Source organism: Bufo bufo, chromosome 2, assembly GCF_905171765.1.
Source record: "Bufo bufo chromosome 2, aBufBuf1.1, whole genome shotgun sequence".
In the NCBI taxonomy this organism is placed as follows: Eukaryota; Metazoa; Chordata; class Amphibia; order Anura; family Bufonidae; genus Bufo; species Bufo bufo.
The window spans coordinates 536,821,353-536,845,318 of NC_053390.1; the positions used below are offsets into that span (position 1 = coordinate 536,821,353).

The 23,966-nt window shown below is 43.9% G+C and overlaps 1 protein-coding gene across 1 annotated transcript in view; it reads left to right on the forward strand.

Annotated features, from left to right (window-relative positions):
• The window catches only part of LOC120991668 (protein FAM47E-like), a 39,477-nt gene extending 22,906 nt beyond the window's left edge, over window positions 1-16,571 (forward strand). Inside the window, exons 2-8 of the mRNA XM_040420467.1 lie at window positions 5,293-5,647; window positions 6,838-7,016; window positions 7,970-8,129; window positions 9,767-9,967; window positions 11,255-11,407; window positions 12,402-12,479; window positions 16,372-16,571. Coding sequence (XP_040276401.1) covers window positions 5,293-5,647; window positions 6,838-7,016; window positions 7,970-8,129; window positions 9,767-9,967; window positions 11,255-11,407; window positions 12,402-12,479; window positions 16,372-16,515 — 1,270 coding nt within the window. The 3' untranslated portion in view covers window positions 16,516-16,571. The remainder of the gene's footprint in view (window positions 1-5,292; window positions 5,648-6,837; window positions 7,017-7,969; window positions 8,130-9,766; window positions 9,968-11,254; window positions 11,408-12,401; window positions 12,480-16,371) is intronic.
• Window positions 16,572-23,966: the final 7,395 nt, after the last annotated feature.

The following is a 23,966-nucleotide window of genomic DNA, read 5'->3' on the forward strand; positions in this document are numbered from 1 at the left end:
GATGTATTTAAGGCGCAGATGGCGGCGCAACAGCCGCTATCTGAAACTTCACCCTGCTCACGCCAGGTATAAAAAAGTGGGCGTGGTGGGGAGGGGGGGGGGGGGGCGGCAGACCCGTCTCATTGATTATTTTCTACACCTGTTTTAGGTGTAGAAAATGGTCTAAATGTAAGATAGCTAGGAAGCTGTCTTACATTTGGAACTGGCACTGGATGCTCTGAAGTTCGGAGAGGTCTGCTCCTTTTCATAACTCTGGCAGCTCCTCCACCAACTTAAGGCTTTGTTAAGACTAGCGTCTAAAACGCCGGTCTTAATAAATGTGCCCCTATATGCCCCCATTCATCATCCAATAAGACTTCGTTCACACTTCAGTGTCGAGTCAGTGATTTCCATCAGTGATTTGTGAGTGAAAACCAGGTGTGGGTCAAAAACACAGAAACGGTGCAGATCTTTCCCTTATACCTTATGTCTGAATAAGATTCACTTCTGGTTTTGGCTCACAAATCACTGATGGAAATCACTGACCAAACACTGAAGTGTGAATGAGGCCTAAAGGTAATATACATGATAACAGCGTGTGACTGTGCAACGTCCGACAGCAGCAATGGGTCCCTTTAAGAAATATTCGAGACGCCAGTTGCAGTGAAGCAACAACGAGACAAAGTCCCTTTAATAAATGGTGTTGGTGGTGGTACCAAGGTGTAGGAATGGCCGAGTGGTATAGGGTGCCCTACAGTGTCCCTTACTGTTTTGTATGTGTCACGGTGCTCCTACCTGGATACGTTGGAGCCCAGGTGTTGTCTTCCAAAGCAGCAAATAAGGGGTATTTGAATTGGGGGGATGAAAGAAATAACTTGAGTCCAGACCTTGTGATGAAGTTCAATAACAGCTTTACTTGGCATAAGCGTTTCTCCAAACGGGTTACAGACTTTGTCTTGGTTCCAGCAGGCTTTAGCATTAAAACTCTGGGAGGCAAACTCGTCTCTACTACATCTGTTGCTCTCTGGCTCTGCTGTACTAACAGGGTAGCTGTATAACTTAGCTTCATCTGGATGCTGCAACTTCTTTCGGTAGTCTGTCTCTTAAGTAGTACCAGGGAACTCTACTTCCTGGCTTCTGAAGCTTCAGGCTGTGGCCTCCATATCCACCAGAGCTGAAGGTGCTCTAGCTGGCTTAGACAGGGCACGTCCAGCAGGGATGTGCTCCTGCACCACCTTCCTTAGCAGGGGGTAAGCTGGAACTCACTCTAACTAGAACTCCACCCTTCCTGCAGCAATTGGGACACACCCACCACACCACAGGGGGGGGGGGGGTAGAATGGAAAAGAAGGTTCCACTCTATGTAAATGTAGCTCTGCCATATTCGCTGCCACCTACTGGTCAACCAGGTATATTACATGATAACATGATTAGTTTCAAACTTTAGAAATGAACAGTGTTCAGGACCTGAAATACTGTAAATACACAAATTACATTATATTAGAGCATAGGAGATAGTAGCTAGGTGCAGAAGTGGTAATGCCTGGGGCGTTACAACTGCAATGATCTTGCTTGGTGTGGTAGCTGCAGCCACGGCTCTCGACTGGATGCCACCCACAGATGACAGGTACAAAATTCAAATTAATACCAGAAGAACAAATGGAGATTCAGTCCATGGTGCTGTTTTGGCTCAGACTAGAAGAGAGTAGGTTTATAGTAGGACCTGCCTGACTGAGACCACCTTGTCGCTGGTAGGTGGGCACAGATGTGTTTTGTTAAAGAGAGTCTCTGATCTTATCATATCAGAGTAAGGGCTTAGTCCATATATAATGCTTGCATCTATTGTATTAGTGCATTATTTTCCATGATTTTTCTTATATAAATGTCGCCATATACATCCGCATATTCAGTTATCATATGGTGCAGGATGGTTTGCATCTTTTTCTGTGAATTTTGATTAATTTATGTTCTTGAAGGAGTGGCACCTTCAAGTGTGAATGCGCTCCAATTATCTGGGGAGTAGCATTTTTGTGCACTTTTGCCCCACCTATTCCACAGGCGACCTTGATTAGGTGGTACACATAGCTGTGCATGCTCCTCCTCCTCCTCTCATTGGTTGCTTGATGCACATAGAGGTGACTAGGAGCAACACACTATATGTGCAGGGTCTTCTCTCCTGAATGTAGATGCCCAACAGCATAGGTAGGCTTAGAGTAGGACCTACCTGAGCCTAAGACCACCTTAGCGCGGGTAGGTGGGCACAGATGTGTTTTGATCAAAATATATTGGCTGAGAGTCTCAGATTTTATCATATCAGAGTGAGGGCTTAGTCCATATATAAGAAAGAAACAGGTCAGAAACATGTTTTGAATGTCAAAGTGTGTGTGTGGGGGGGGGGGGGGGCTACCAAATTGGTGTATATTACACCTCATTTATCAACTTATGTTTGGCTTAAAAGGCACAAAATGTACCGGCAGATTAAGCTTGCTTCTGTAGTAGTGTAGATCGTTAAAAAGGCGCACGGCAGATCAGATAGATACAACTTTTATGCAAAAATTCACAATTTTAATGATTAAGTGTAGCAAATCGGCCTTAAAGTAGTCGCACGTTCAAAATGAGTTGAGCACAGATACATTGTGGCAAATACAATTAAATGTCGCATTTTAACACTTCTACTTAAAAAATGTTACATTGTTAATGAAATTATTGATTTTTAGCCTACAATTACAGAAGAGACACGTTTTAAAAATAGCATGCACCCTTTGATAAATGAGGTAAAATAAATCACCACTTTTGATTCGTGATGTAAGTATTTTTCTGGTGCAAAATACGCCATTATTGATAAATGTCCCCCAAAATGTGTTCATCTCTTTGCTGGTATTGATACACCTACCCCCATTACCTCATTCACTCCTGTATGGCTGTAAAAATAGATTTGCTGTGTGGAAATTTTGGAAAGCTGGATGGCAGCCATTTTGGGAGCTGTAAAGGCCGACATATTTGTTGGCACCCAGCTTTCCCGAGTAGATTAGGAAATGCAGCAAAATGATACACAACTGACAATACTAGCCAATTCCTCAGGCCGATGTTAAAAGCTGAGAACTTTGCCAATATCTTCCAGTCAGGAACATATCGGAGCCCCTCATGCACCACGTCACGGTGTCTCAGCAAGCATGGGGTCCTACCACTAACCTGCCTGTGGTGTGTTAACAGGGTCTGAACAGTGCAATTAAGGCCTCATACACACAACCGTATTTTGCTTCCGTGTCCGATCCGTTTTTTTTGCGGATAGGATGCTGTCCGCATCAGTATGTCCGTTCCGTTGCTCCACAAAAAAAATTGTGCATGTCCTATTTTTTTCTAGTTTGTGGACAAGGATAGGCATTATTACAATGGATCCGCAAAAAAAAACGGATCCGCAAAAAAAACGGATGCCATACAGAACGTCATCCGTTTTTTTTTGCGGATCCGCCAATCGCGGACCGCAAAACACATACGATCGTGTGCATGTAGCCTAAGTCACAGCCAGACTCTCATATGCCTCCATAGTGGTATCACAAATGCACTGTGAGGTAGAATAAAGCTGTGAGCCGCACCCACAAGAGATAATGTGACATAGAAGCTACCAGGTGCAAAAGAACGTTACCAACAAAATGAAGTGGCACGTTCCATACACATAAAGAAAAAAACTCACTGAAAAAAGTGGCCTAAATGGGTGAAAATGCTCCAAACCCAGACACTGTGGCGCGTCTATAACCGGGGGAGCAATTCCTCCGCATGCGGTCCGCAGACAACGGCAATCCCCAGCAAAAAATGCGTACAATGGAGGATGCCGGGGCGGACCACATGCACCACAAGAACATCTTACACAAAATGATACATTGTGCAGATGAAAAAATATACATACAAAAGTCACTGCAAAAAATGCACCAAAATGATACACAACTGACAATACTAGCTAATTCCTTAGGCCGATGCTAAAAGCTGAGAACCTTACCAATATCTTACAGTCAGGAAGATATCGGAGCCCCTCATGTGTATGTAAATATTTATTCATCTGCACATTGTATAATTTTGTGTAAGATGTTCTTGTGGTGCATGTGGTCCGCCCCGGGATCCTCCATTGTATGCATTTTTTGCTGGGGATTGCTGTTGTCTGCGGACCGCATGCGGAGGAATTGATCCCCCGGTTATAGACACGCCACAGTGTCTGGGTTTGGAGCATTTCCACCCGTTTAGGCCACTTTTTTCAGTGAGTTTTTGTCTTTATGTGTATGTAATGCGCCACTTCATTTTGTTGGTAACGTTCTTTTGCACCTGGTAGCTTCTATGTCACATTATCTCTTGTGGGTGTGGCTTCTGTGTCACATGGTCTGTTGTGGGTGCGGCTCACAGCTTTATCTTACCTCACAGTGCATTTGTGATACCACTATGGAGGCATGTGAGAGTCTGGCTGTGAGTTAATTGCACTGTTCAGACCCTGTTAACACACCACAGGCAGTTTAGTGGTAGGACCCCATGCGTGCTGAGACACCGTGACGTGGTGCATGAGGGGCTCCGATATGTTCCTGACTGGAAGATATTGGCAAAGTTCTCAGCTTTTAACATCGGCTTGAGGAATTAGCTAGTATTGTCAGTTGCGTATCATTTTGGTGCATTTTTTGCAGTGACTTTTGTATGTATATTTTTTCATCTGCACAATGTATCATTTTGTGTAAGATGTTCTTGTGGTGCATGCGGTCCGCGCCGGCATCCTCCATTGTACGCATTTTTTGCTGGGGATTGCCGTTGTCTGCGGACCGCATGTGGAGGAATTGCTCCCCTGGTTATAGACACGCCACAGTGTCTGGGTTTGGAGCATTTTCACCCGTTTAGGCCACTTTTTTCAGTGAGTTTCTGAGTAGATAAGGACAAGACATGGGCTGTGTTTACACGCGTGTTGTGCCTTTTACTTCACACTGCCAGTTTGCACACCACATACTGCCAGTGCCTGATAAACCCCATTCATTTACACTAATGTCCGTTAGGTTCAGTCACGGTTTCTGTCAGTTTGACAGCAGTAAAAGTGCCGATCTTCCCATAGAGTCTGACAGGCTTTTCTGACAACTTCTCTCAGTGTACACATAATGGGGGAGATTTATCAAACTGGTGTAAAGGTGCTGTGAAAAATGAAAGGTGAAATCTGATTGGTTGCTATGGGCAACTAAGCCAGTTCTACTTTACAGCAGTTTTGGTAAATCTACCCTGATATTCCGTACCAAATAAGCATCGTCTTTTGTAGAACCTATGTATATATGTGTACTGTCTATTGCAGGTATAAAGAGAGGCTTCATAAAAAATTCCTCAAAGAGTCCAACCATAAACTAAACCTTTCCGGTGCCCTCAATTCCCAACAATGGAAATTCTTACCAAGAGGAACAGCTGATTCTGCTACCGATACCACTTCTGTTCCTGCCACCAAAGGGCGTGACGTTTTCCTGCAGAATGTAACTGATGACCCAGAGCCTACCGAGAAACACAAAAAGAGGTTTACCAAGGAGCAGACTTACTTCTCCAAACTTCTCCCACAGCAGCAGGCACGCAGAGAATACATTGCTGGCATAGAATATGGCCTGGTGCAACATCCGCTAGCGCTCTACCCTCACCTGGAAGAAGGAGTACCACCTGACGTAAGAACTAGCATCTACAGTGCAATTCATTGAAAGAATAAAGGGGTTGTTTGAGGGTTTAATATTGATGAGCTATGCTCCGGATAGGTCACCAATATCTGATTGGCGGGGGGTCCAACACCTGGCATCTCTGTCAATCAGCTGTTTGAAGAGGTTCACTCTCCGGTGAGTGTTGCAGTTTAAAAAGCAAAGCGTCATCCATTAGGTAACAGTTGTTATCTACCTGCATCTCAGTTCCCTTCACTTGAATAGGATGGAGCTGCGCCTAGGTCATGTGATCGATGTATGGTGACGTCACTGACCTAGGAAGAGGCAGCAGCACTCACGAAGCGCCGCAGTCCCTTCAAACAGCTGATCAGCGGGGACACTGGGAGTTGGACCCCCCATGATCAGATACTGATGACCCATACTGAGTGTGTTTGCAGTTATATAGAAAAACTATTAGAGTTTATGTGATACATTCATAGCAGACAGGGCTTCTGTGGGTTCATCTTGCTAGACATATTACACACTTTTCTGTAGATGTCGACTCCATAAATCTTACGCCTCCAGACTCCTCTGAGTCACATCCTGTAAAGAGTGTCTGAAAAACAAGTAATACATTTGGCAGACAGAAGAGATGCCATTTTTTTCTTACCAAAGTTTTGCTTTGTAAATCTCTCCGATGTATCATGTTGTGTAATATGACTGTTCATTCTGTATGACTATATACAGCCCCCGCCTTATTCTGTTCTTTAGCTTTGGTCCTATATAAGATGATGTATGTATTATGAATGTGTGTTACATTATCACAAGCTAACATTTGAGCCTTTATTGGATAATCTGGATAAGGGTCCGACCACACGGCGCGGTCATGAGGCACTTAAAACGTGGCCGTACAGGCCACAGCCGGCTCTAATTAAACTAATGAGGGCCACACTGTTCAGGGGGTTAATCGCTGTGTGGCACCTTTATTACAGCGCAGCCATTGACAGCCTGCTTCGGTACTCGAGCATCACATGACCGCGCCGTGTAGCCATACCCTAACAGATCCCATAGATGTCCTAATAATTTTCAGGTTACTTGAGATTTTCCTACATGTTTCTCTACTGACATGCTATATATTTTTCGTATTAACCCCTTTAAAAACACATGTATTTACCAGTATGTAATGTAAAATTACCTGGACCCTTGTTATTTTATTTGTGAAGCTGTTTGAAGAAATTGTGGGCATCCTGGACCCTGAGATGAGATTAAGGAGCGCTTCAGGGTCCTATGAAGGTATACCAGAGGATCAGGAAGAAGAGAACGTTCCTAGCCTCACACCAGCAGAGCAGCAGGAAGTACAAAGTGTGAAATCACGTGAAGAAAGCACAAGGCAATCATCAATGTAAGTGAACGCAGGTCTGCCTAGTTCTAAACGCCATGTATATTGTAGACAACATACAGTAGATAATGTAGGTTTAACCAACATGGGATAGCGGCTCAATGTTATTGCAAAAATAGAAAACGTGGGTGCGCCAGCTTATGGAAAAGCAAAGTATTGCTATAGACAAGTGCATGAAGAATAAAGCTGGCACTCTCACACAGCTGGTACATGTATACCAAAATATTGTATTTATTAAAACATTACTTCAGAATTACTCATAGATTAGATGAAAAAGGAATTAATTATATAGTTATTACATTCGATACCTCAATTCAATAATTATCGCGGGACCCTCACGGTAAAATAGAAGAAAAGGAAAAAATGATAGAAAAAAAATTGCTGAAAAATAAAAAGGTAGTCCACTTAGTTTTTATAGTTTTCCATATTCATGTCCATACACAGGCATATTTTTATTTTTAATGCCACATATGTAGATTTATATAGTAGCGCCAACAAGTCTATGTATTTGATGGCACAGTTATGCAATAAATATTAATAGGGCACGGCTTGTCTTCAGTAGTGACAGGTATTTGTTTGATTGTGAAAAAAACGCTGCTCGGCTTGCTGCGTATCTTATAGCTTCAGATATGCTGTAACTCAGTAGCTATTGCTTGTGGTGTATCAACGTGTGCTCACGGTCTGATGTTATTGAATTGAATCAATATAATTCTATGCGACCCCGTCAGTGCTGGGAGGTCAGGACGGGAGCTGCTGTATACTCACACTGCAAGTCTGGAGTTTGGAACTCGCTCGGCTGATAAGGGCCTAAGGGTAAGATCATATGGTGCTGCTGAACGCACATGGGCAATCTCCGCCTAGCACCATGGAGGTCATTGGCATTACTGTTCTGCATCAGGTGGTTTTAACTTTTCTGGGCATTTGATTTTATGTTCCTTGTACTCTTATTGTTGCAGGAGTGAGCAATCCAGGCCCAAAAATCCATATAAATGGCTTTCTAACCAAGAGCCTGTTCCTGAAGAAAAAAAGTCCAAGACAACACAGTCTTTCACTCCTGTACTAGATGAAAATATCAAGGAAGTGACTAAGGAGTTTTGTGATTGGGTGACTTCCTTGGTAAGTTAATGATTAAAAACATAAAATGAACTTTAGCCTTGTGAAAACAATAAGAAACTATACATATGTAAAGAAAGGATTTTACTAACTCAATTCACATTAAAACTGTTGGCCTTTGTTTCCACTCTGCGCTGCTGGAGAAAGCACCTCATTTATGACAAGGTGCATGCTTCTTCATAAATAAGGTGCACCTCCAGCAGTCCGTGTGCCCTCTCTCCCCCCCCACACTCCTAATTGGCGAAGACGACACAAAACTTCAGCATGTGACAAAATTGCGTCACATGGGTGTTAAAAGGTTTCAAAAGGGGATCTTGAAATTTTTTGCGCCATAAACTGCCATAGTGCTGTTAGTAAATGACCACTAAATGTTTGGCTTTTTGTCTGTTCTGAAACTGTGAGCTGATCATTAGTGGTGAGGGGCCCCCGCTGGTGTTGGCACATACTTTTCTGTGGCCACATAATTTTTTTTATTTCCACAGGGCAGAGGATAACTATTAGATCGGTGGGGTTCCTACTGTTGGGTCCCCCACGATCATGAGAACAAGGCCCTGCACGCACGCAGCTGCATTCATTTCTATGGGAGTTCCGGAGATAGACCAGCTCAACGGCATTTCAGTATAAAATATAGCTCTCTATAATGAAGGAGCTGGGCCCAAATCTGGTGCAGCATGAAACTGATGTCAAGTACCATATAATGAGTGAATACTACAGAACTGAGTGGTAGGCTTTTACATGGGCAATACAGCTGTGGAAGGATTGTATGCAGTGTGAGACCTCTCCATACGTGGCAATTGGCCACTGTTTTATATAGCTGACACCCACTTTCAACAGCCGGGATCAGAGATAACTCGGCTGTCATGGCAGCTGGCAGCATATTGAAAGCCCAAATACCTACCATCTTGGTACTGCTATTAAGCTGTACCAAAAGTTGGGCTTAATAGGATGATGTAATAGGTGCAAGTCCCCTGGTGGGAAGAAACTAAAATATTAAAAGTTCAACATATCCGCCTGTTTCCTATTTATCATGTAAAAGTGTAAACAATAAAGAACTAAGCATAACTGGTATTACTCAGTCCATACATGTCTGATCTTTCAAAATATGGCGTTATTTATCAGGCATGGTGAACGCCTAAATGGTTAAAAAAAATCTAAGAAAATGAAAATGGTGAAACTGGATTTTCTTTCAATTCCACCCCACAAACAAAGTATCAGTACATTATACAGTACACTAAATCGTGCCATTAAAAAACAGAACTTGTGCAAAAGGCGAGCCCTCCTATGGCTTTGTCAATGGAAATAAAAAAAGTTATGGCTCTTAGAAGTTGGGATCAAACCCTTTAAACCATTTACTTTATGATTCTAAAGAACTTGCAGTACAGGTGTATATAGATTGTTAGTCTTCATTTTTCGTTATACATTTACTTTTTATACTTTTGCTTTTGTTAATGCTTACCTTATGCAAGTAGCTATGTGTCATGGAAGAGAACACATACAACTCTTGCAATACAATGTAGACAAAGCTGTGAGCACATGGAGAAATGTATATGCAAGTTTGGAAATCTTATCAGTTACATATTATAAAAATTTGCCTAATCATTAAATGCCAGTTTATTCCATGCATGTCTCATTCTTTGCAGGGAGGGGAGCCATGCAATGTCAATGAGTCCACCATCTTCAGTTTATTTGCCAGTGGTTATGAGACAAAGCCTGCCCTCAGTGTCCCAATCCATGTAGTAGAGCTCAACAATGTGCCACCAGAGCTGAGAATGTCTGTAGGAATGTCACTTCAACAAGGCACAACAAAGACCTCAGACCCAAGGAACGCACAACAATCTAAGGTAAATCTAGTGACTTAAAGGGGTTATCCAATTTCTCAAAACCCTCCCACATGTGCCGGGCCCCTCACCGGTAATATATTTACCCCACTGCCGGTGACGCTCCTGGTCCTGTCCCCGCCTGCCATTGGCTGCTCCCCCCCCCCCGACACCGGATGTTTTCATTTGTGTGCAGGGAGAAGCAGCAGCGGTGGTGCGAGGACCAAGAGCAGCGTTGGGAGTGGGGAGCGGGGTAAGTATATTACCGGTGAGGTGCCCGGCACATGTGTGGGGGGGGGGAGGGGAGGGGGTGTTGAGAAATTGGATAACCCCTTTTATTCTTAGCACAGTCCATGTGAAATCAAGCCATAGTGAAAGAGGTCCTGTACAGTGAATCATCACAGTCTTTGCATTTTATATTTATTCTGCAGAGTTACTGTATGTTTGCATGTATATACTGCCATGTGTATAACCCCTTTAAAGTTATTTTTAGTAAAATAAAGCTTAGACAAAATTTTCCTGAACACCATGCTATCATTTGCACCTATATCTGTTTCCTTCCTCAATCCCTTGTGCCATCTGCTTTCTTCCCTATTCCTTGATCCTCCATGCCCTCTCCTTCCTTCTGTTTCCTATATTCCTTGCTACTTCCTTTGGTCCTCTACAACCCCTTCTCTGTTCCCCATGGTCTTTGTTACTTCTTTAGATTCTCGATGCCCCTTGCTTCTTCCTCTGTTGCCTTTGTCCTCTGGTCCTCCAACCCTTTTGCCTTTTCCCCATTTTCCCCTTATCTTTCCTCTGGACCCCCATACTCTCTTCTTGTTTCCCATTTGCCTTTCCACATGATCTTTCCTCAGTGTCTTCTTACCCTCTGCTTCTTCCTTGTCTTCACCCCCGATTCCCTGCTTGCTTCTGTCTTTTCTATAATGTCTGCTCCTTCCTTTGGTCCTTCATGGCTCCTGCCTCCTCCTTTGTTTAACATTCTTCCTACTCCTTCCTTCGATCGCTCATTCTCCTGTTTACCGTGCTTATTGCTCCATCCATTGGTTTTCCATGTCCTCTGTCCCTCTTCTGTTTACTCTGCTCCATGCTGCTTCCGCTGGAGATTTACAACAGTGATTGAAAGCATTTTTGACCGCCTTCTATTATGAAATTGATAACATAGTGTTTTATGACTTCAAAATTTTGTATTGCTATGTGACTTTGAGGGGGTTAGCTCAAGATTTACTAACTAACTGGTTATTTTGTCTTATTTCTAATAAATATTAGTGGAAATATAACTGCATGGTAGTTATCATTTCCCATTTACAGGAATCCACATACTGTCCAAGTTGGGTAAAAACAAGATATGGAGCTTGGTACCTTGATCCTAAAACATGGAAAATGCAGAATTTCAATGAGCCATTGAAAGATCCAGCCACAGAAAAGAAAGGTCCACATTCAACAGAAAGAATAAGCCAAAAGGTATCTTTTTTTTTAAAGAAAAAGTAATTTTCTGTCTCTTTAAATACATTTATGGACTAAAAGTTCCACTTTACAATATGCCTCCATCACATGCAGTAAACACTCCATGCCATGATTATTTGTAGAGATGAGCGAAGTTTTTTAAAAAAAATTGTCAAGAATTTTTTTTTCGTTCAAAATTATTTAGTCACAAAATGCTATAAATCAGGTATACCCAGGCCAGTCTGCCTCAGGGTATAGCCATTTATTAATGAGGACCGCACTGTATAGTCGGTCTGCATTGTTAATGGAAGCGTGACACCTTTAAACAGGGGCTGTACCCACTTTTCCAACCCCAGCGCTCTCCTGCCCTACAGGTGGGAGCCCTTCTTCTGACATCTGCTTTTCCTCCTTTTCCACATCATCTAATATTGATGAGAATATGTCATCAGTAACATCCAGCAACTCCTCTCTCTGCATCTTGCTGACTTTTCTAGGACATGGAGTCTTTGAAGGGTGATTTGGAACAAATAAAGCCAGCAAAAGATTAGCATGGTCATCATTAAGACCACCCTAAAGTGTGCAGACTGGATGGTTTTGGTTGGCACACTGGCACTGCCTGATCTCCGTACTGACCCTGAGCTGCCCACCCTGACCTTGGCCTGTTCCGTACTATGGTTTTGCCTGACCCCTCTGTGCCTTTTCTGATGTCTTTTGACCCCCATTGGTCAGCAGTCACTTGAACAAAGACTACTCCAAGAGGTGGCCGCCTGGTGGTTCCCCTGCACTGGAGTCCAGATTTCTGTACAGGGGTTAGAGGATGAAGACCAAGGGGGCTAATTAGATAATGCTATTAGGAGTAGCCCCAAGCCAAATCTATTCAGTGACACAGCGGATCTTATATGATTGAGATGGTTATGTTGGAATAGTCTGTATATATACTGTATATACAAAAGCACAGTTTTCTTCATAATGTGGAAAAAGAATGCCATGAGCACAATATCTGTCATTGCAGGATGAAGAACTTCTGCAACTTCATGGAACTATTGCCTTTAAAGATTTTATTGACAAGAAAGGCTATAGAAAACCTGAGGTGAGCACTGGCAGTCCTGTTTGCAATAATTCAATATCCAATTTATTTGTTTACATGATATGGGTAAACTATCCTGAGGATAGGTCAGGGGTGGCCAAACTGTGGCTCTCCAGCTGTTGTAAAACTACAACTCCCACCATGCTCCGCTGTAGGCTGACAGCTATAGGCTGTCTGGGCATGCTGGGAGTTATAGTTTTGCAACAGCTGGAGAGCCTCAGGTTGGCCATCCCTGGGATAGGTCATCATAATGTACTGGCTACACAACCCCTTTGAGACTCATCTTCAATAACAACTGGGGTGTCCTATACACCAGGGAGGGCTGGCAGGCGGCAGCCTTAGTCCTGGGGGGCAAATCCAGTCAAGTGGCCATTTTTTAGCCCCGCCCATTATTAAAAGCCCCTCCTACATATAAAAGGCCACTCCCAACAAACACTGTACAGCTGAAATTCTATTATTGAGGCCTGTCTCTACACATCATACGGAGAGGGGAGGCCTGTCCTGGCTGCACTGCCTGCTTCACATTATACAATAAACAGCAGGCTACAGCCAGGAAGCTCCTCCGCTCTCCTCCCTCCCCAGATCCTGCTCAAGGCTTGTGGTTCCCCCCACCATCTGCCACCCGCCCGTGGCCTGCTGCCCCATTTGGCCGTCCTCACCCAGCTCTGAATCCTCCTTCTGAAAATGGCAGGGGGAGGAGCCGGAGCATCTCCTCTCCTACATAGTGCCACATACCTCTTACATCCAGTGAGGTCACCTTTGTTGTAGACGTTCTCTTTCCGCTTCTTCTCCATTCAGACCAGACCGCCATGATGATTTTCCCGTCTCTGCAGAGATTGACAAACAGACATTAGTTTCCCACATTTCCATCATCTTCACATCTTCTGAACACCCTTTCCTGCCACCCCCAATACTAACAGTCCCCCTGGAAATAGTTCTACCACACAGATAGTGCCCCCTTCAACAATTATTGGCACACAGTGCTCTAAAAAATAACTGCGCTCAGACACTAATAGTATAAAGATAATGTCCCCCAAAAATAATTGTGCTAAGCTGATACTGTGCCAGGCTGCCCCCCAAAGTAACAGTCCTCCCCAAAATCCCACCAATAGAAATAATTCTCTGCCAGAGCACACTTAGTAGTAATAATGCCCCTATAGTGCCCACACTAGTAATCATGTTCCTCATAGCCCCCCAGTAGTAGTAAAGCTCCGCATAATGCCCCCTAGTAGTAATAATTCTCCCTATAATATGACAGTACATGAAATACCCCTGCTTAGTGCCCGCAGTTGGGCTAATGTCTCCATAATGTATGCCAGTATAAACTACCCCTATCTAGTGACCCAGTAAATGCCCTCATAGTGCTCCTCTCCCCCTTCCCCATAGTGTCCCCCATAATTTGCCAGTAAAAAAATGCCCCTTCTTAGTGCCCCCAGCAGATGTCCCTAAAATGCTCCTCTCCCCAATAATGTGCCAGTAAAAAAATGCCCCTTCTTAGTGCCACCATATGCCCCAATAGTGCTCCACTCCCCCATAGTGCCCCCAAATAATGCCCCATAGCGCCACTCTCCCCTATAGTGCCTCCCATAATGTGCCAGTAAAAAATGCCCCCTTTGTGCCACCAGATGCCATAGTGCCCCCATAATGTGCCAATAAAAAAGGCCCCTTAAGAGCCCCCACTTCCCCATAGTGCCCTCAAATAATGCCCCTATAGTGACACCAGATGCCCCATAGTGCCGCTCTCCCCTATAGTGCCCCCCATAATGTGCTAATAATAAAAATAGCACCTTTAGAGCCCCCAGATAGCCCCATAGTGCTCCTCTCCCCCATAGTGCCCTCCCCAAAATGGACAAGAAATAAATGCTCCCAGAATGCCACCCCCAAAAAAATGGGGCTGAAAGAAATGCCAGCTCCCCCCATAGTGCCAGCTCCCCCCATAGTGCCAGCCATCCCCCACAGTGCCAGCCACCCCCCACAGTGCCAGCTCCCCCCGCAAAGAAAAATAAATAAAAAAACACTAATACTTACCTCCATCAGCAGCGATGCGATGCAGGCCTCTTCCGGCCTGTGTCCCGCACTGTGTGCTGCCTGGCTCAGGCGGCGCGATGATAATGAGCCGACCTCTGATAGGCTGCAGGCATTAGTGCCTGCGGCCTATCAGAAGAACAGTGGAGGGAGAAGCATCCACGGCGATACAGATGAATATGGAGATGAGTGCTTCCACTACTGCCCGCTGCCACCACCGCCACAATTACATCCAGGGCCGCGCCGCCTGTGGTGATCGGCGGTGCGGCCCTGAGGAATTAAAAATAATAATAAATAATAATTATTTGTTAAAGACGGCCTCCCTGCCCCCCGTCCCAGCCCGCCCCTGCTATATACCCTACTGAGGACAGTTGTGAGCTACGGTGTGACATCAGGAGTGGATGCCACAACTTCTGCCCACTACTCATTGAAAATAGCTCCCACATCAGACTCCTGTCATTAACGTTATGCAGCCCATACTAACGGCAGAATAAAGTAGAGACAGGCGAGTTGATTTCAGTGGTCTGTCATTTAAAAGTTTAAAGTATGTTGGTTACCGAGAACAAACATCACAATAATTGCAGACTGGGCCTGGAAAAGAGTCCCGGCCACCTGAGAAGAGTCCTGGTTATTCATGGATTCCTGCTCTCCTGCCCACCTGCTGATGACTGACAGGCTTCTCCCTAGTTTTCTCCCTTTCTCTCTAGGAGAGAACTGCCAATCATCTCCTGCGGGGAGAGCAGGAGATTATAAATAACATGACTCTTCTCAGGTAGATTTGACTCTTTTCTAGGCCTGGGCTGCAAAGATTATGATGCTGGTTCTCAGCAACCACTTACTATAAGCTCATGAGTGACACACCGCTGACAGCAGCATTTCTGTCACTATTTTATGCTGCCCTCAGTAAGGTCAGCATAAAGTTGATGACATGTTCCCTTTAAGCCCCTGCATTGGATTGTTTCTACTACAATCTTTCTACTAGAATTTGCTTTGATTGGTGGGGATCTGAGTGTTGAGATCCCTGCTGATCATTGGAACAAGGGGAGAGAAGCACTCACATAGTTAGCTTTCTATCCTTGCTGCAAGAGACGGAATCAAGATGGACTGTAGACTTTCTATTGAGCTTGTCACCTGCAGTGAGTACAGAGAGTGAGCTATGCAAGCAATTCTCTCTCTTTGTTCTAATGATCGGTGGGAGTCTGAGTGCTGATGCACTGACATATCAATTTTTTTTTGAAAGTTCATTGACATGTTAATGGTTTAAGCACACAGTTGCAGCAAACTTTAAAGGGGTTGTGCCACTAATATAAGTGTATCCCATCCAACATACATTGCTGTTATATCCCTTTCCACAGATACCACCATTTATCAAAACTGCCTCATTCTAAAGTTATTAGCCTACTATTACACTCTAGGGCAAATCTGTTCTGATATTCAGTTGCTGTAGGTTATGTCCTGCATTGGAGCCTTGTAATGTAGGAAGCGTCATTGGTAAGAACAAGGGGTGGGGTTAGTGTCACATGTCCTGCTGATGTCAGGAGACCTCTCACTGCCCAAAGGTATAATGGGATAGCAGACACATGACAAATCAGGAAGTAGGATTCAAGCATGGGGGATAAGAGAAAACTGCAAATTAGGTAAATCTGAAAATAAAAATGATAATAATCAAAGGACTGGATGCTAGAGTAATTGATGAAAATACACTCTGGAGTGAAAAGTAGTTTATGGCACAACCCCTTTAGTCTCACTTATTATTGCAGATCTTTTGCATTTTTCATATACTGTACAATACAATCACCTATATAGTATATTCCTATGTCACAATTCATAAAAGGCATCATTTAATAAACCAGACATATTTCTGTTTCAGTTTCTTAACAAACTGTTCTGTAAGAAGGATGGCGTCACTTCAGAAAGAGTAATTGTAACAGAATCCAGAGCGGCTTCTTCTGCAAGGAACACCTGGTACCGTTCCAGCTCAGCCTCCACCCATGAAGATAGTATAATAAACTGACCGGCTGCCTAGAAAACATCCTGTATTTGTGCATTCAGCTGTATGGAAATGATAAAATAAAAATGAATAGAGTACCATGGCGAACCTCAGCAGTAGTAATGTAAGACCTTGTTCACATAGGATCGTTTTTGATACATTCTTTTTATATATTCAAAAGCAGGGGTGAATCTTAATAGGAGGAATAGCAAAAAGAATTTGGATACAATCCCAATTCGGGTTTAAATAAGCAATAAATAAGCAATAATAATATTGTAGTGAGTATCTCCCGAGACTTATATCTAAGGCCTGCACTGTGCTTACAAAGGTCATTAAAGGGGTTGTCACTTTTCAGAGTAATTTTTTTGTTCTTTGTATGTTTCTAACTAGGCAAATGTAAGTGCTTTACCATGAACTTACTATATCTGCAGTTGCTCCTTTCTCAGATTTCACAGTGTGTCACATGACCTGTGATGTCAGCTTCTCTCCCTGCTCTGATGATGTTTCATGCACAAGCCTGAGAGAGCAGATATGTGTCTGTACAGATGTCACTGTGCTGGCCATGCCCCCCTGCACTGCCCTCTGCTCTCTCCCTGGATTCTTCAGGAAACTTGAACCCCTTCTGCAGCACAAACTTAGGGCTGGAGGTTTACTGAGCAGCTGCAGGCAGTGAAGAGACACAGGATCTTCCCTCGTCATCCTGCAGACATAGAGCTGACAGACTGGAGGAGTTCTGCAGAGCATTGCACAAGAACAGGTAGGGGGGAAATTCTGTGTGTATCAGCAATGTCATTGTACAGCACATACAACATGCTGCTGAGTATCCCAGCAGTCAGACATCACTCAGGGCAGCACTGTTATCCACTCCCTTTGCAGAGCAGGGGAGGGGCACAAATATCCATGGGGAAAACCTCAGATATTGTTGTTATTGCATGTAAACAAACAGCCAGAAGAGAACTAGGGAAATGAGGAAATATAATACCTAAAACTTGCTTCGCTTAGTTATATATTGCTGACCATCAGATTTACAGTGCTATAGTTTTTTTCATAACTCAGACAACCCCGTTAACATCCACAACAGCTATGGACAGGTGTCATTTTCTTTTGAAGAAGACTGGTTTGGCTTATATCCTTAGACATAACACCAACCTACACTGGCTCCAATAGGTAACCACTGTGTATAACCAACTAGAATCTCCACACCAAAATTATATATACAGTGGGATGCGAAAGTTTGGGCAACCTTGTTAATCGTCATGATTTTCCTGTATAAATCGTTGGTTACGATAAAAAATGTCAGTTAAATATATCATATAGGAGACACACACAGTGATATTTGAGAAGTGAAATGAAGTTTATTGGATTTACAGAAAGTGTGCTATAATTGTTTAAACAAAATTAGGCAGGTGCATAAATTTGGGCACTGTTGTCATTTTATTGATTCCAAAACCTTTAGAACTAATTATTGGAACTCAAATTGGCTTGGTAAGCTCAGTGACCCCTGACCTCCATACACAGGTGAATCCAATTAGGAGAAAGAGTATTTAAGGGGGTCAATTGTAAGTTTCCCTCCTCTTTTAATTTTCTCTGAAGAGTAGCAACATGGGGGTCTCAAAACAACTCTCAAATGACCTGAAGACAAAGATTGTTCACCATCATGGTTTAGGGGAAGGATACAGAAAGCTGTCTCAGAGATTTCAGCCGTCTGTTTCCACAGTTAGGAACATATTGAGGAAATGGAAGACCACAGGCTCAGTTCAAGTTAAGGCTCGAAGTGGCAGACCAAGAAAAATCTCGGATAGACAGAAGCGACGAATGGTGAGAACAGTCAGAGTCAACCCACAGACCAGCACCAAAGACCTACAACATCATCTTGCTGCAGATGGAGTCACTGTGCATCGTTCAACCATTGGGCGCACTTTACACAAGGAGATGCTCTATGCGAGAGTGATGCAGAGGAAGCCTTTTCTCCGCCCACAGCACAAAAAGTGCCGCTTGAGTTGGGCTAAAGCACATTTGGACAAGCCAGCTTCATTTTGGAATAAGGTGCTGTGGACTGATGAAACTAAAATTTAGTTATTTGGCCATAACAAGGGGTGTTATGCATGGAGGAAAAAGAACACATCCCAAGAAAAACACCTGCTACCTACAGTAAAATATGGTGGTGGTTCCATCATGATGTGGGGCTGTGTGGCCAGTGCAGGGACTGGGAATCTTGTCAAAGTTGAGGGACGCATGGATTCCATTCAGTATCAGCAGATTCTGGAGACCAATGTCCAGGAATCAGTGACAAAGCTGAAGCTGCGCCGGGGCTGGATCTTTCAACAAGACAACGACCCTAAACACTGCTCAAAATCCACTAAGGCATTTATGCAGAGGAACAAGTACAACGTTCTGGAATGGCCATCTCAGTCCCCAGACCTGAATATAATTGAAAATCTGTGGTGTGACTTAAAGAGAGCTGTCCATGCTTGGAAGCCATCAAACCTGAATGAACTAAAGATGTTTTGTAAAGAGGAATGGTCCAAAATACCTTCAACCAGAATCCAGACTCTCATTGGAACCTACAGGAAGCGTTTAGAGGCTGTCATTTCTGCAAAAGGAGGATCTACTAAATATTGATTTCATTTCTTTTTTGTGGTGCCCAAATTTATGCACCTGCCTAATTTTGTTTAAGCAATTATAGCACACTTTCTGTAAATCCAATAAACTTCATTTCACTTCTCAAATATCACTGTGTGCGTCTCCTATATGATATATTTAACTGACATTTTTTATCGTAACAACCAACGATTTATACAGGAAAATCATGACGATTAACAAGGTTGCCCAAACTTTCGCATCCCACTGTACACAGCACAATTATTCTTTATTCATTTCTTACCAAACAATAATGCACAGTTTCAATATCAGCAGCAGCGGCCTATACAAGAATAGAGCCACATATCAGTAAGAAGAAATGCCAATAATGAACCTGGTATTATAGTATAGTACCCATAGAAAACAATAATATTTGTTACTGCATAGTGCAAACCCATCTATATGACCATAAATAATGGGGAAGGGGGGGAACAAAAGTGCAATAGTGCAATAAATAACATGTAAAGTTCATCAGTGAATACATCAAAAGAAATGTATACAGACCAATATGGCTCAGACCCCAACGCACGTTTCGCAAGTCGCTTCCTCGGGGGATTCCGAGTACGAGTACGGCACAGTGGTTGAGGGAATGTATGGAGCAGATTGCTGCAATGAGTTTGCTCCATATGCGGTGGGTGCCGGCTGTATCATACATCCGACACCCGGCCGCAATGACCAGGAATGGGCCAAACCCCATCATTTAACCCCTCAGGTGCCGAGATCAACAGCGATCGTGGCACCTGTGAGGTAAGGTAGAGGGATACGGCTCCCTCTGCCTTCTGGTCGGAGCCCCTGCAGTGAAATCACAGGGCTCCGATCGATTACCATGGCAGCCTGGAAGCTGCTGAAGCCTTCCAGACCTGCCATGGTAAGCTCCATGCTGCACTGTGCACAAGGCACAGCTCACCAGGGACAGTGTGAGGCCTCTTGCACACGAACATACTTTCATTCAGTTTCCGTTCAGTTTTTTTTTTTACGAACCGTAAACGGAACCATTCATTTCAATGGGTCCGCAAAAAAAACGGAAGGTACTTTGTGTGCATTCCGTTTCTGTATTTCTGTTCCACAAAAAAGTAGAACATGTCCTATTATTGTCCGCATTATGGACAAGGATAGTACTGTTCTATTAGGGGCCAGCTGTTCCGTTCCGCAAAATACAGAATGCACACAGATATCATCCGGATTTTTTGCGGATCCGTTTTTTGCAGACCACAAAATACATACGGTCGTGTACAAGAGGCCTAAGAATCCTATTCACCCTAATAGATCTGTATTAGGTTGAATAGAACAAAGGCTCAAAAGATCCAGGTTCTAGCCCCCTAATAGTTATTAAATATAAAGTAAAAAAAAAAAAATCACCCTCCTTTCCCAATTTTACATATAAAAATGTATTAACATAAAAAAATATATATATATCATGTAACACTATGTCAAAATATGTCTGAACTATTAAAATATACAAGAATAATTCCTGTGCGGTGAACACCGTAACAGAATAAAAATGAAAACCACATAATTTGCCATTTTTTTGTCACCCTTTCCCCCCACCCTTTTTTTTCAATAAAATATATGGTAAATTAAATGGTGCCCTTAAAAAATACAACTTATCCCGCAAAAAATACGCCCTCATATGGCTATATGGGTAGGGGTTAAAGTAACAATTAGAACTGCATTGTTTATTCGGTTGTGAATGGACACGGGTACCATCAACAATGTGGTCCTAATCAGTTAACTTGATCCCACTGCAGCTTGTGCGGCCCTGTGGTACTGAGCCATAAGGCAGCTGCATTGCACTATGTGGTCATACCTTAAGGCCCCTTGCAGACGAGCGTGGGTCACACTGCGAGTCCGTAGCGCATCTTTCTGCCTGATCTGCCAGCACTGCCGGGGTCACATAGCATTATATTGATTTATGATGCTATGTAACCATTAGGGCTGTTTTACATGAGCGGATGCCGTGCGTGACATCCGCTGCGTGAATGACAGCCAAGACCCGCTGCGGACAGCAGAAGCACGGAGCATGAACAATATTAATAATGCTCCGTGCCTCTCTGTGATCATTTTACTACAAAATCACGGTGACAACTTTATCTCACTGTGATTTTGTAGTAAAGAGATCACAGAGAGGCACAGAGCATTATCAACCATGTTAATGCTCCGTGCTTCTGCTGTCCGCAGCGGGTCTTGGCTGTCATTCACGCAGCGGATGTCACGCACGGCATCCGCTGATGTGAAACAGCCCTTACAGTTCTGGAATGTATTAGATGACACTGACATAATGCTGTCATCCATGTACTGTCCACCTATGTGTGGCCAGACCGCAAATTATAGAACCTGCCCTAGTATAGCCTTTTTTACAGTAGGCCCGGAAAAACTTGCGGGATGCACACAGACCACATCCGTATTTTGCAGATCCACAATTTGCGCACTGCAAAACAGATATGGTCATGTACAGGAGACCTAACAGAGAACAGCTGGATTAAATGCTGACGCATTAGTGTTTATGGGTTTCTTCACATCTCAGTTTTTAAATGGGTTGGCCCATCTCTCTCAAGGATATGCCACCAATGTCCTATAGGTGTAGGTCCCACCTCTAGGACCTGCACCTATCTCTAGAACGGAGCCTCCAAAGTGAACGAGGGTGCACTGCACAAGCACAGCCACCTTCCATTCACTTCCATGGGAGTTCCCCAAAAAGAAAACGAGCACTGGCTTGGCTATTTCCAGAATGAAGGAGAATGAAGAGGTGTCCGCGCTTGTGCAAGGGCTCACTATTCACTTCTATGGGAATTCTTGAAAAAGCTGATCGCACTTGCTTGACTCTTTTTGGAACTCCCATAAAAGTGAATAGAGAGCATGCTGTGCTTTGGGGGCCCTATTCTTGAGATAGATGTGGGTTCCACCTCTGGAACCTGCATCTATAGGACATTGATGGCATATCCTAGCGATATGCCACAAAGTGTGAGATGGGCCAATTCTGCAAATTGCAGCATGTCCTTTTATGTAGGATTTGCCTTTTCAAGTCAATGGGCCAGAGAGAAAAAACTGAAGCACACTAAAGGACCATCTGTTTTCCACTGATGGTACCTAGGAGATGCTATATGTTATCCTACGTTCACATCACAATTTTGAAATCCAGCAGGCTGTTCTAGCAAAGGAACAGCCTGTCTGAGTTCACCATATCCAGCATAGCCGATTAATGCCATGAAGAGCTGGACCTCCATTAACTACAATGGTGTCCAACCACTTTCCTGTACAATCCCAGCTATTGACCAGACAAGTTGTGCACAAAAGTGGCTGGATTCTCGCACCCTCCCATTGTAGTCAAAACACTGATGTTCACGTACCATTTTTCTTTGTGTTTGTGTAAAAACACACAAAAACTAATGGCATCCACACAGAAAAAAGAAAAAAAGAACTAAACAAATTCACAGGAAACACTGAAGCATTGCAAAGAATTTTTTATTCAGTGCATAATATCTGTAAAGAAATCGATACTCACCTGCACCCTACTGCTCCATTCCAGCCCCTTGGCTCCCTGGTCTTTCAGTACCTGTCTGTCAACTTCCAAATTGATATTGGTAAAAAGGAAGCAGAAGGAGGATTTTCTGATTCGGTGCTGGAGCAATTGCAGGAGACAGTAGATATGTATAAGGGTACTTTCACACTAGCGGTTTTCTTTTCCGGCACTGAGTTCTGTCAAAAAGGCTCAATGGTGCAAAAGAACTGATCAGTTTTATCCTAATGCATTCTGAATGGAGAGCAATCCGTTCAGGATGCATCAGGATGTCTTCAGTTCAGTCATTTTGACTGATCAGGCAAAAGATAAAACCGCAGCATGCTACGGTTTTATCTCTGGCCAAAAAAACTGAAGACTTGCCTGAATTTTTTTCCATAGGAATGTATTAGTGCCGGATCCGGCATTCAAAATACCGGAATGACAAAATAATAGCAAAGACAGGTGCACTCTGCAGTCTTAGGCCTCTTTCACACTTGCGTTGTTGGGATCCGGCATGCACTTCCGTTGCCGGAGGTGCCCGCCGGATCCGGAAAAACGCAAGTGTACTGAAAGCATTTGAAGACGGAACCGTCTTCCAAATGCTTTCAGTGTTACTATGGCACCCAGGACGCTATTAAAGTCCTGGTTGCCATAGTAGGAGCGGGGAGCGGGGGAGCGGTATACTTACAGTCCGTGCGGCTCCCGGGGCGCTCCAGAATGACGTCAGAGCGCCCCATGCGCATGGATGACGTGATCCATGCGATCACGTGATCCATGCGCTTGGGGCGCCCTGACGTCACTCTGGAGCGCCCCGGGAGCCGCACGGACGGTAAGTATGCTGCTCCCCCGCTCCCCGCTACACTTTACCATGGCTGCCAGGACTTTAGCGTCCCGGCAGCCATGGTAACCACTCTGAAAAAGCTAAATGTCGGCTCCGGCAATGCGCCGAAACGACGTTTAGCTTAAGGCCGGATCCGGATCAATGCCTTCCAATGGGCATTAATTCCGGATCCGGCCTTGCGGCAAGTGTTCCGGATTTTTGGCCGGAGCAAAAAGCGCAGCATGCTGCGGTATTTTCTCCGGCCAACAAACGTTCCGTTCCGGAACTGAAGACATCCTGATGCATCCTGAACGGATTTCTCTCCATTCAGAATGCATTAGGATAATCCTGATCAGGATTCTTCCGGCATAGAGCCCCGACGACGGAACTCTATGCCGGAAGACAATAACGCAAGTGTGAAAGAGCCCTTACTAAACACTCAAACTGATTTTAAAATTGAGGGATTAGTCAACATGTCCTACGGTGTAGGACATGTCTAAGCCCGGGCACCACGCC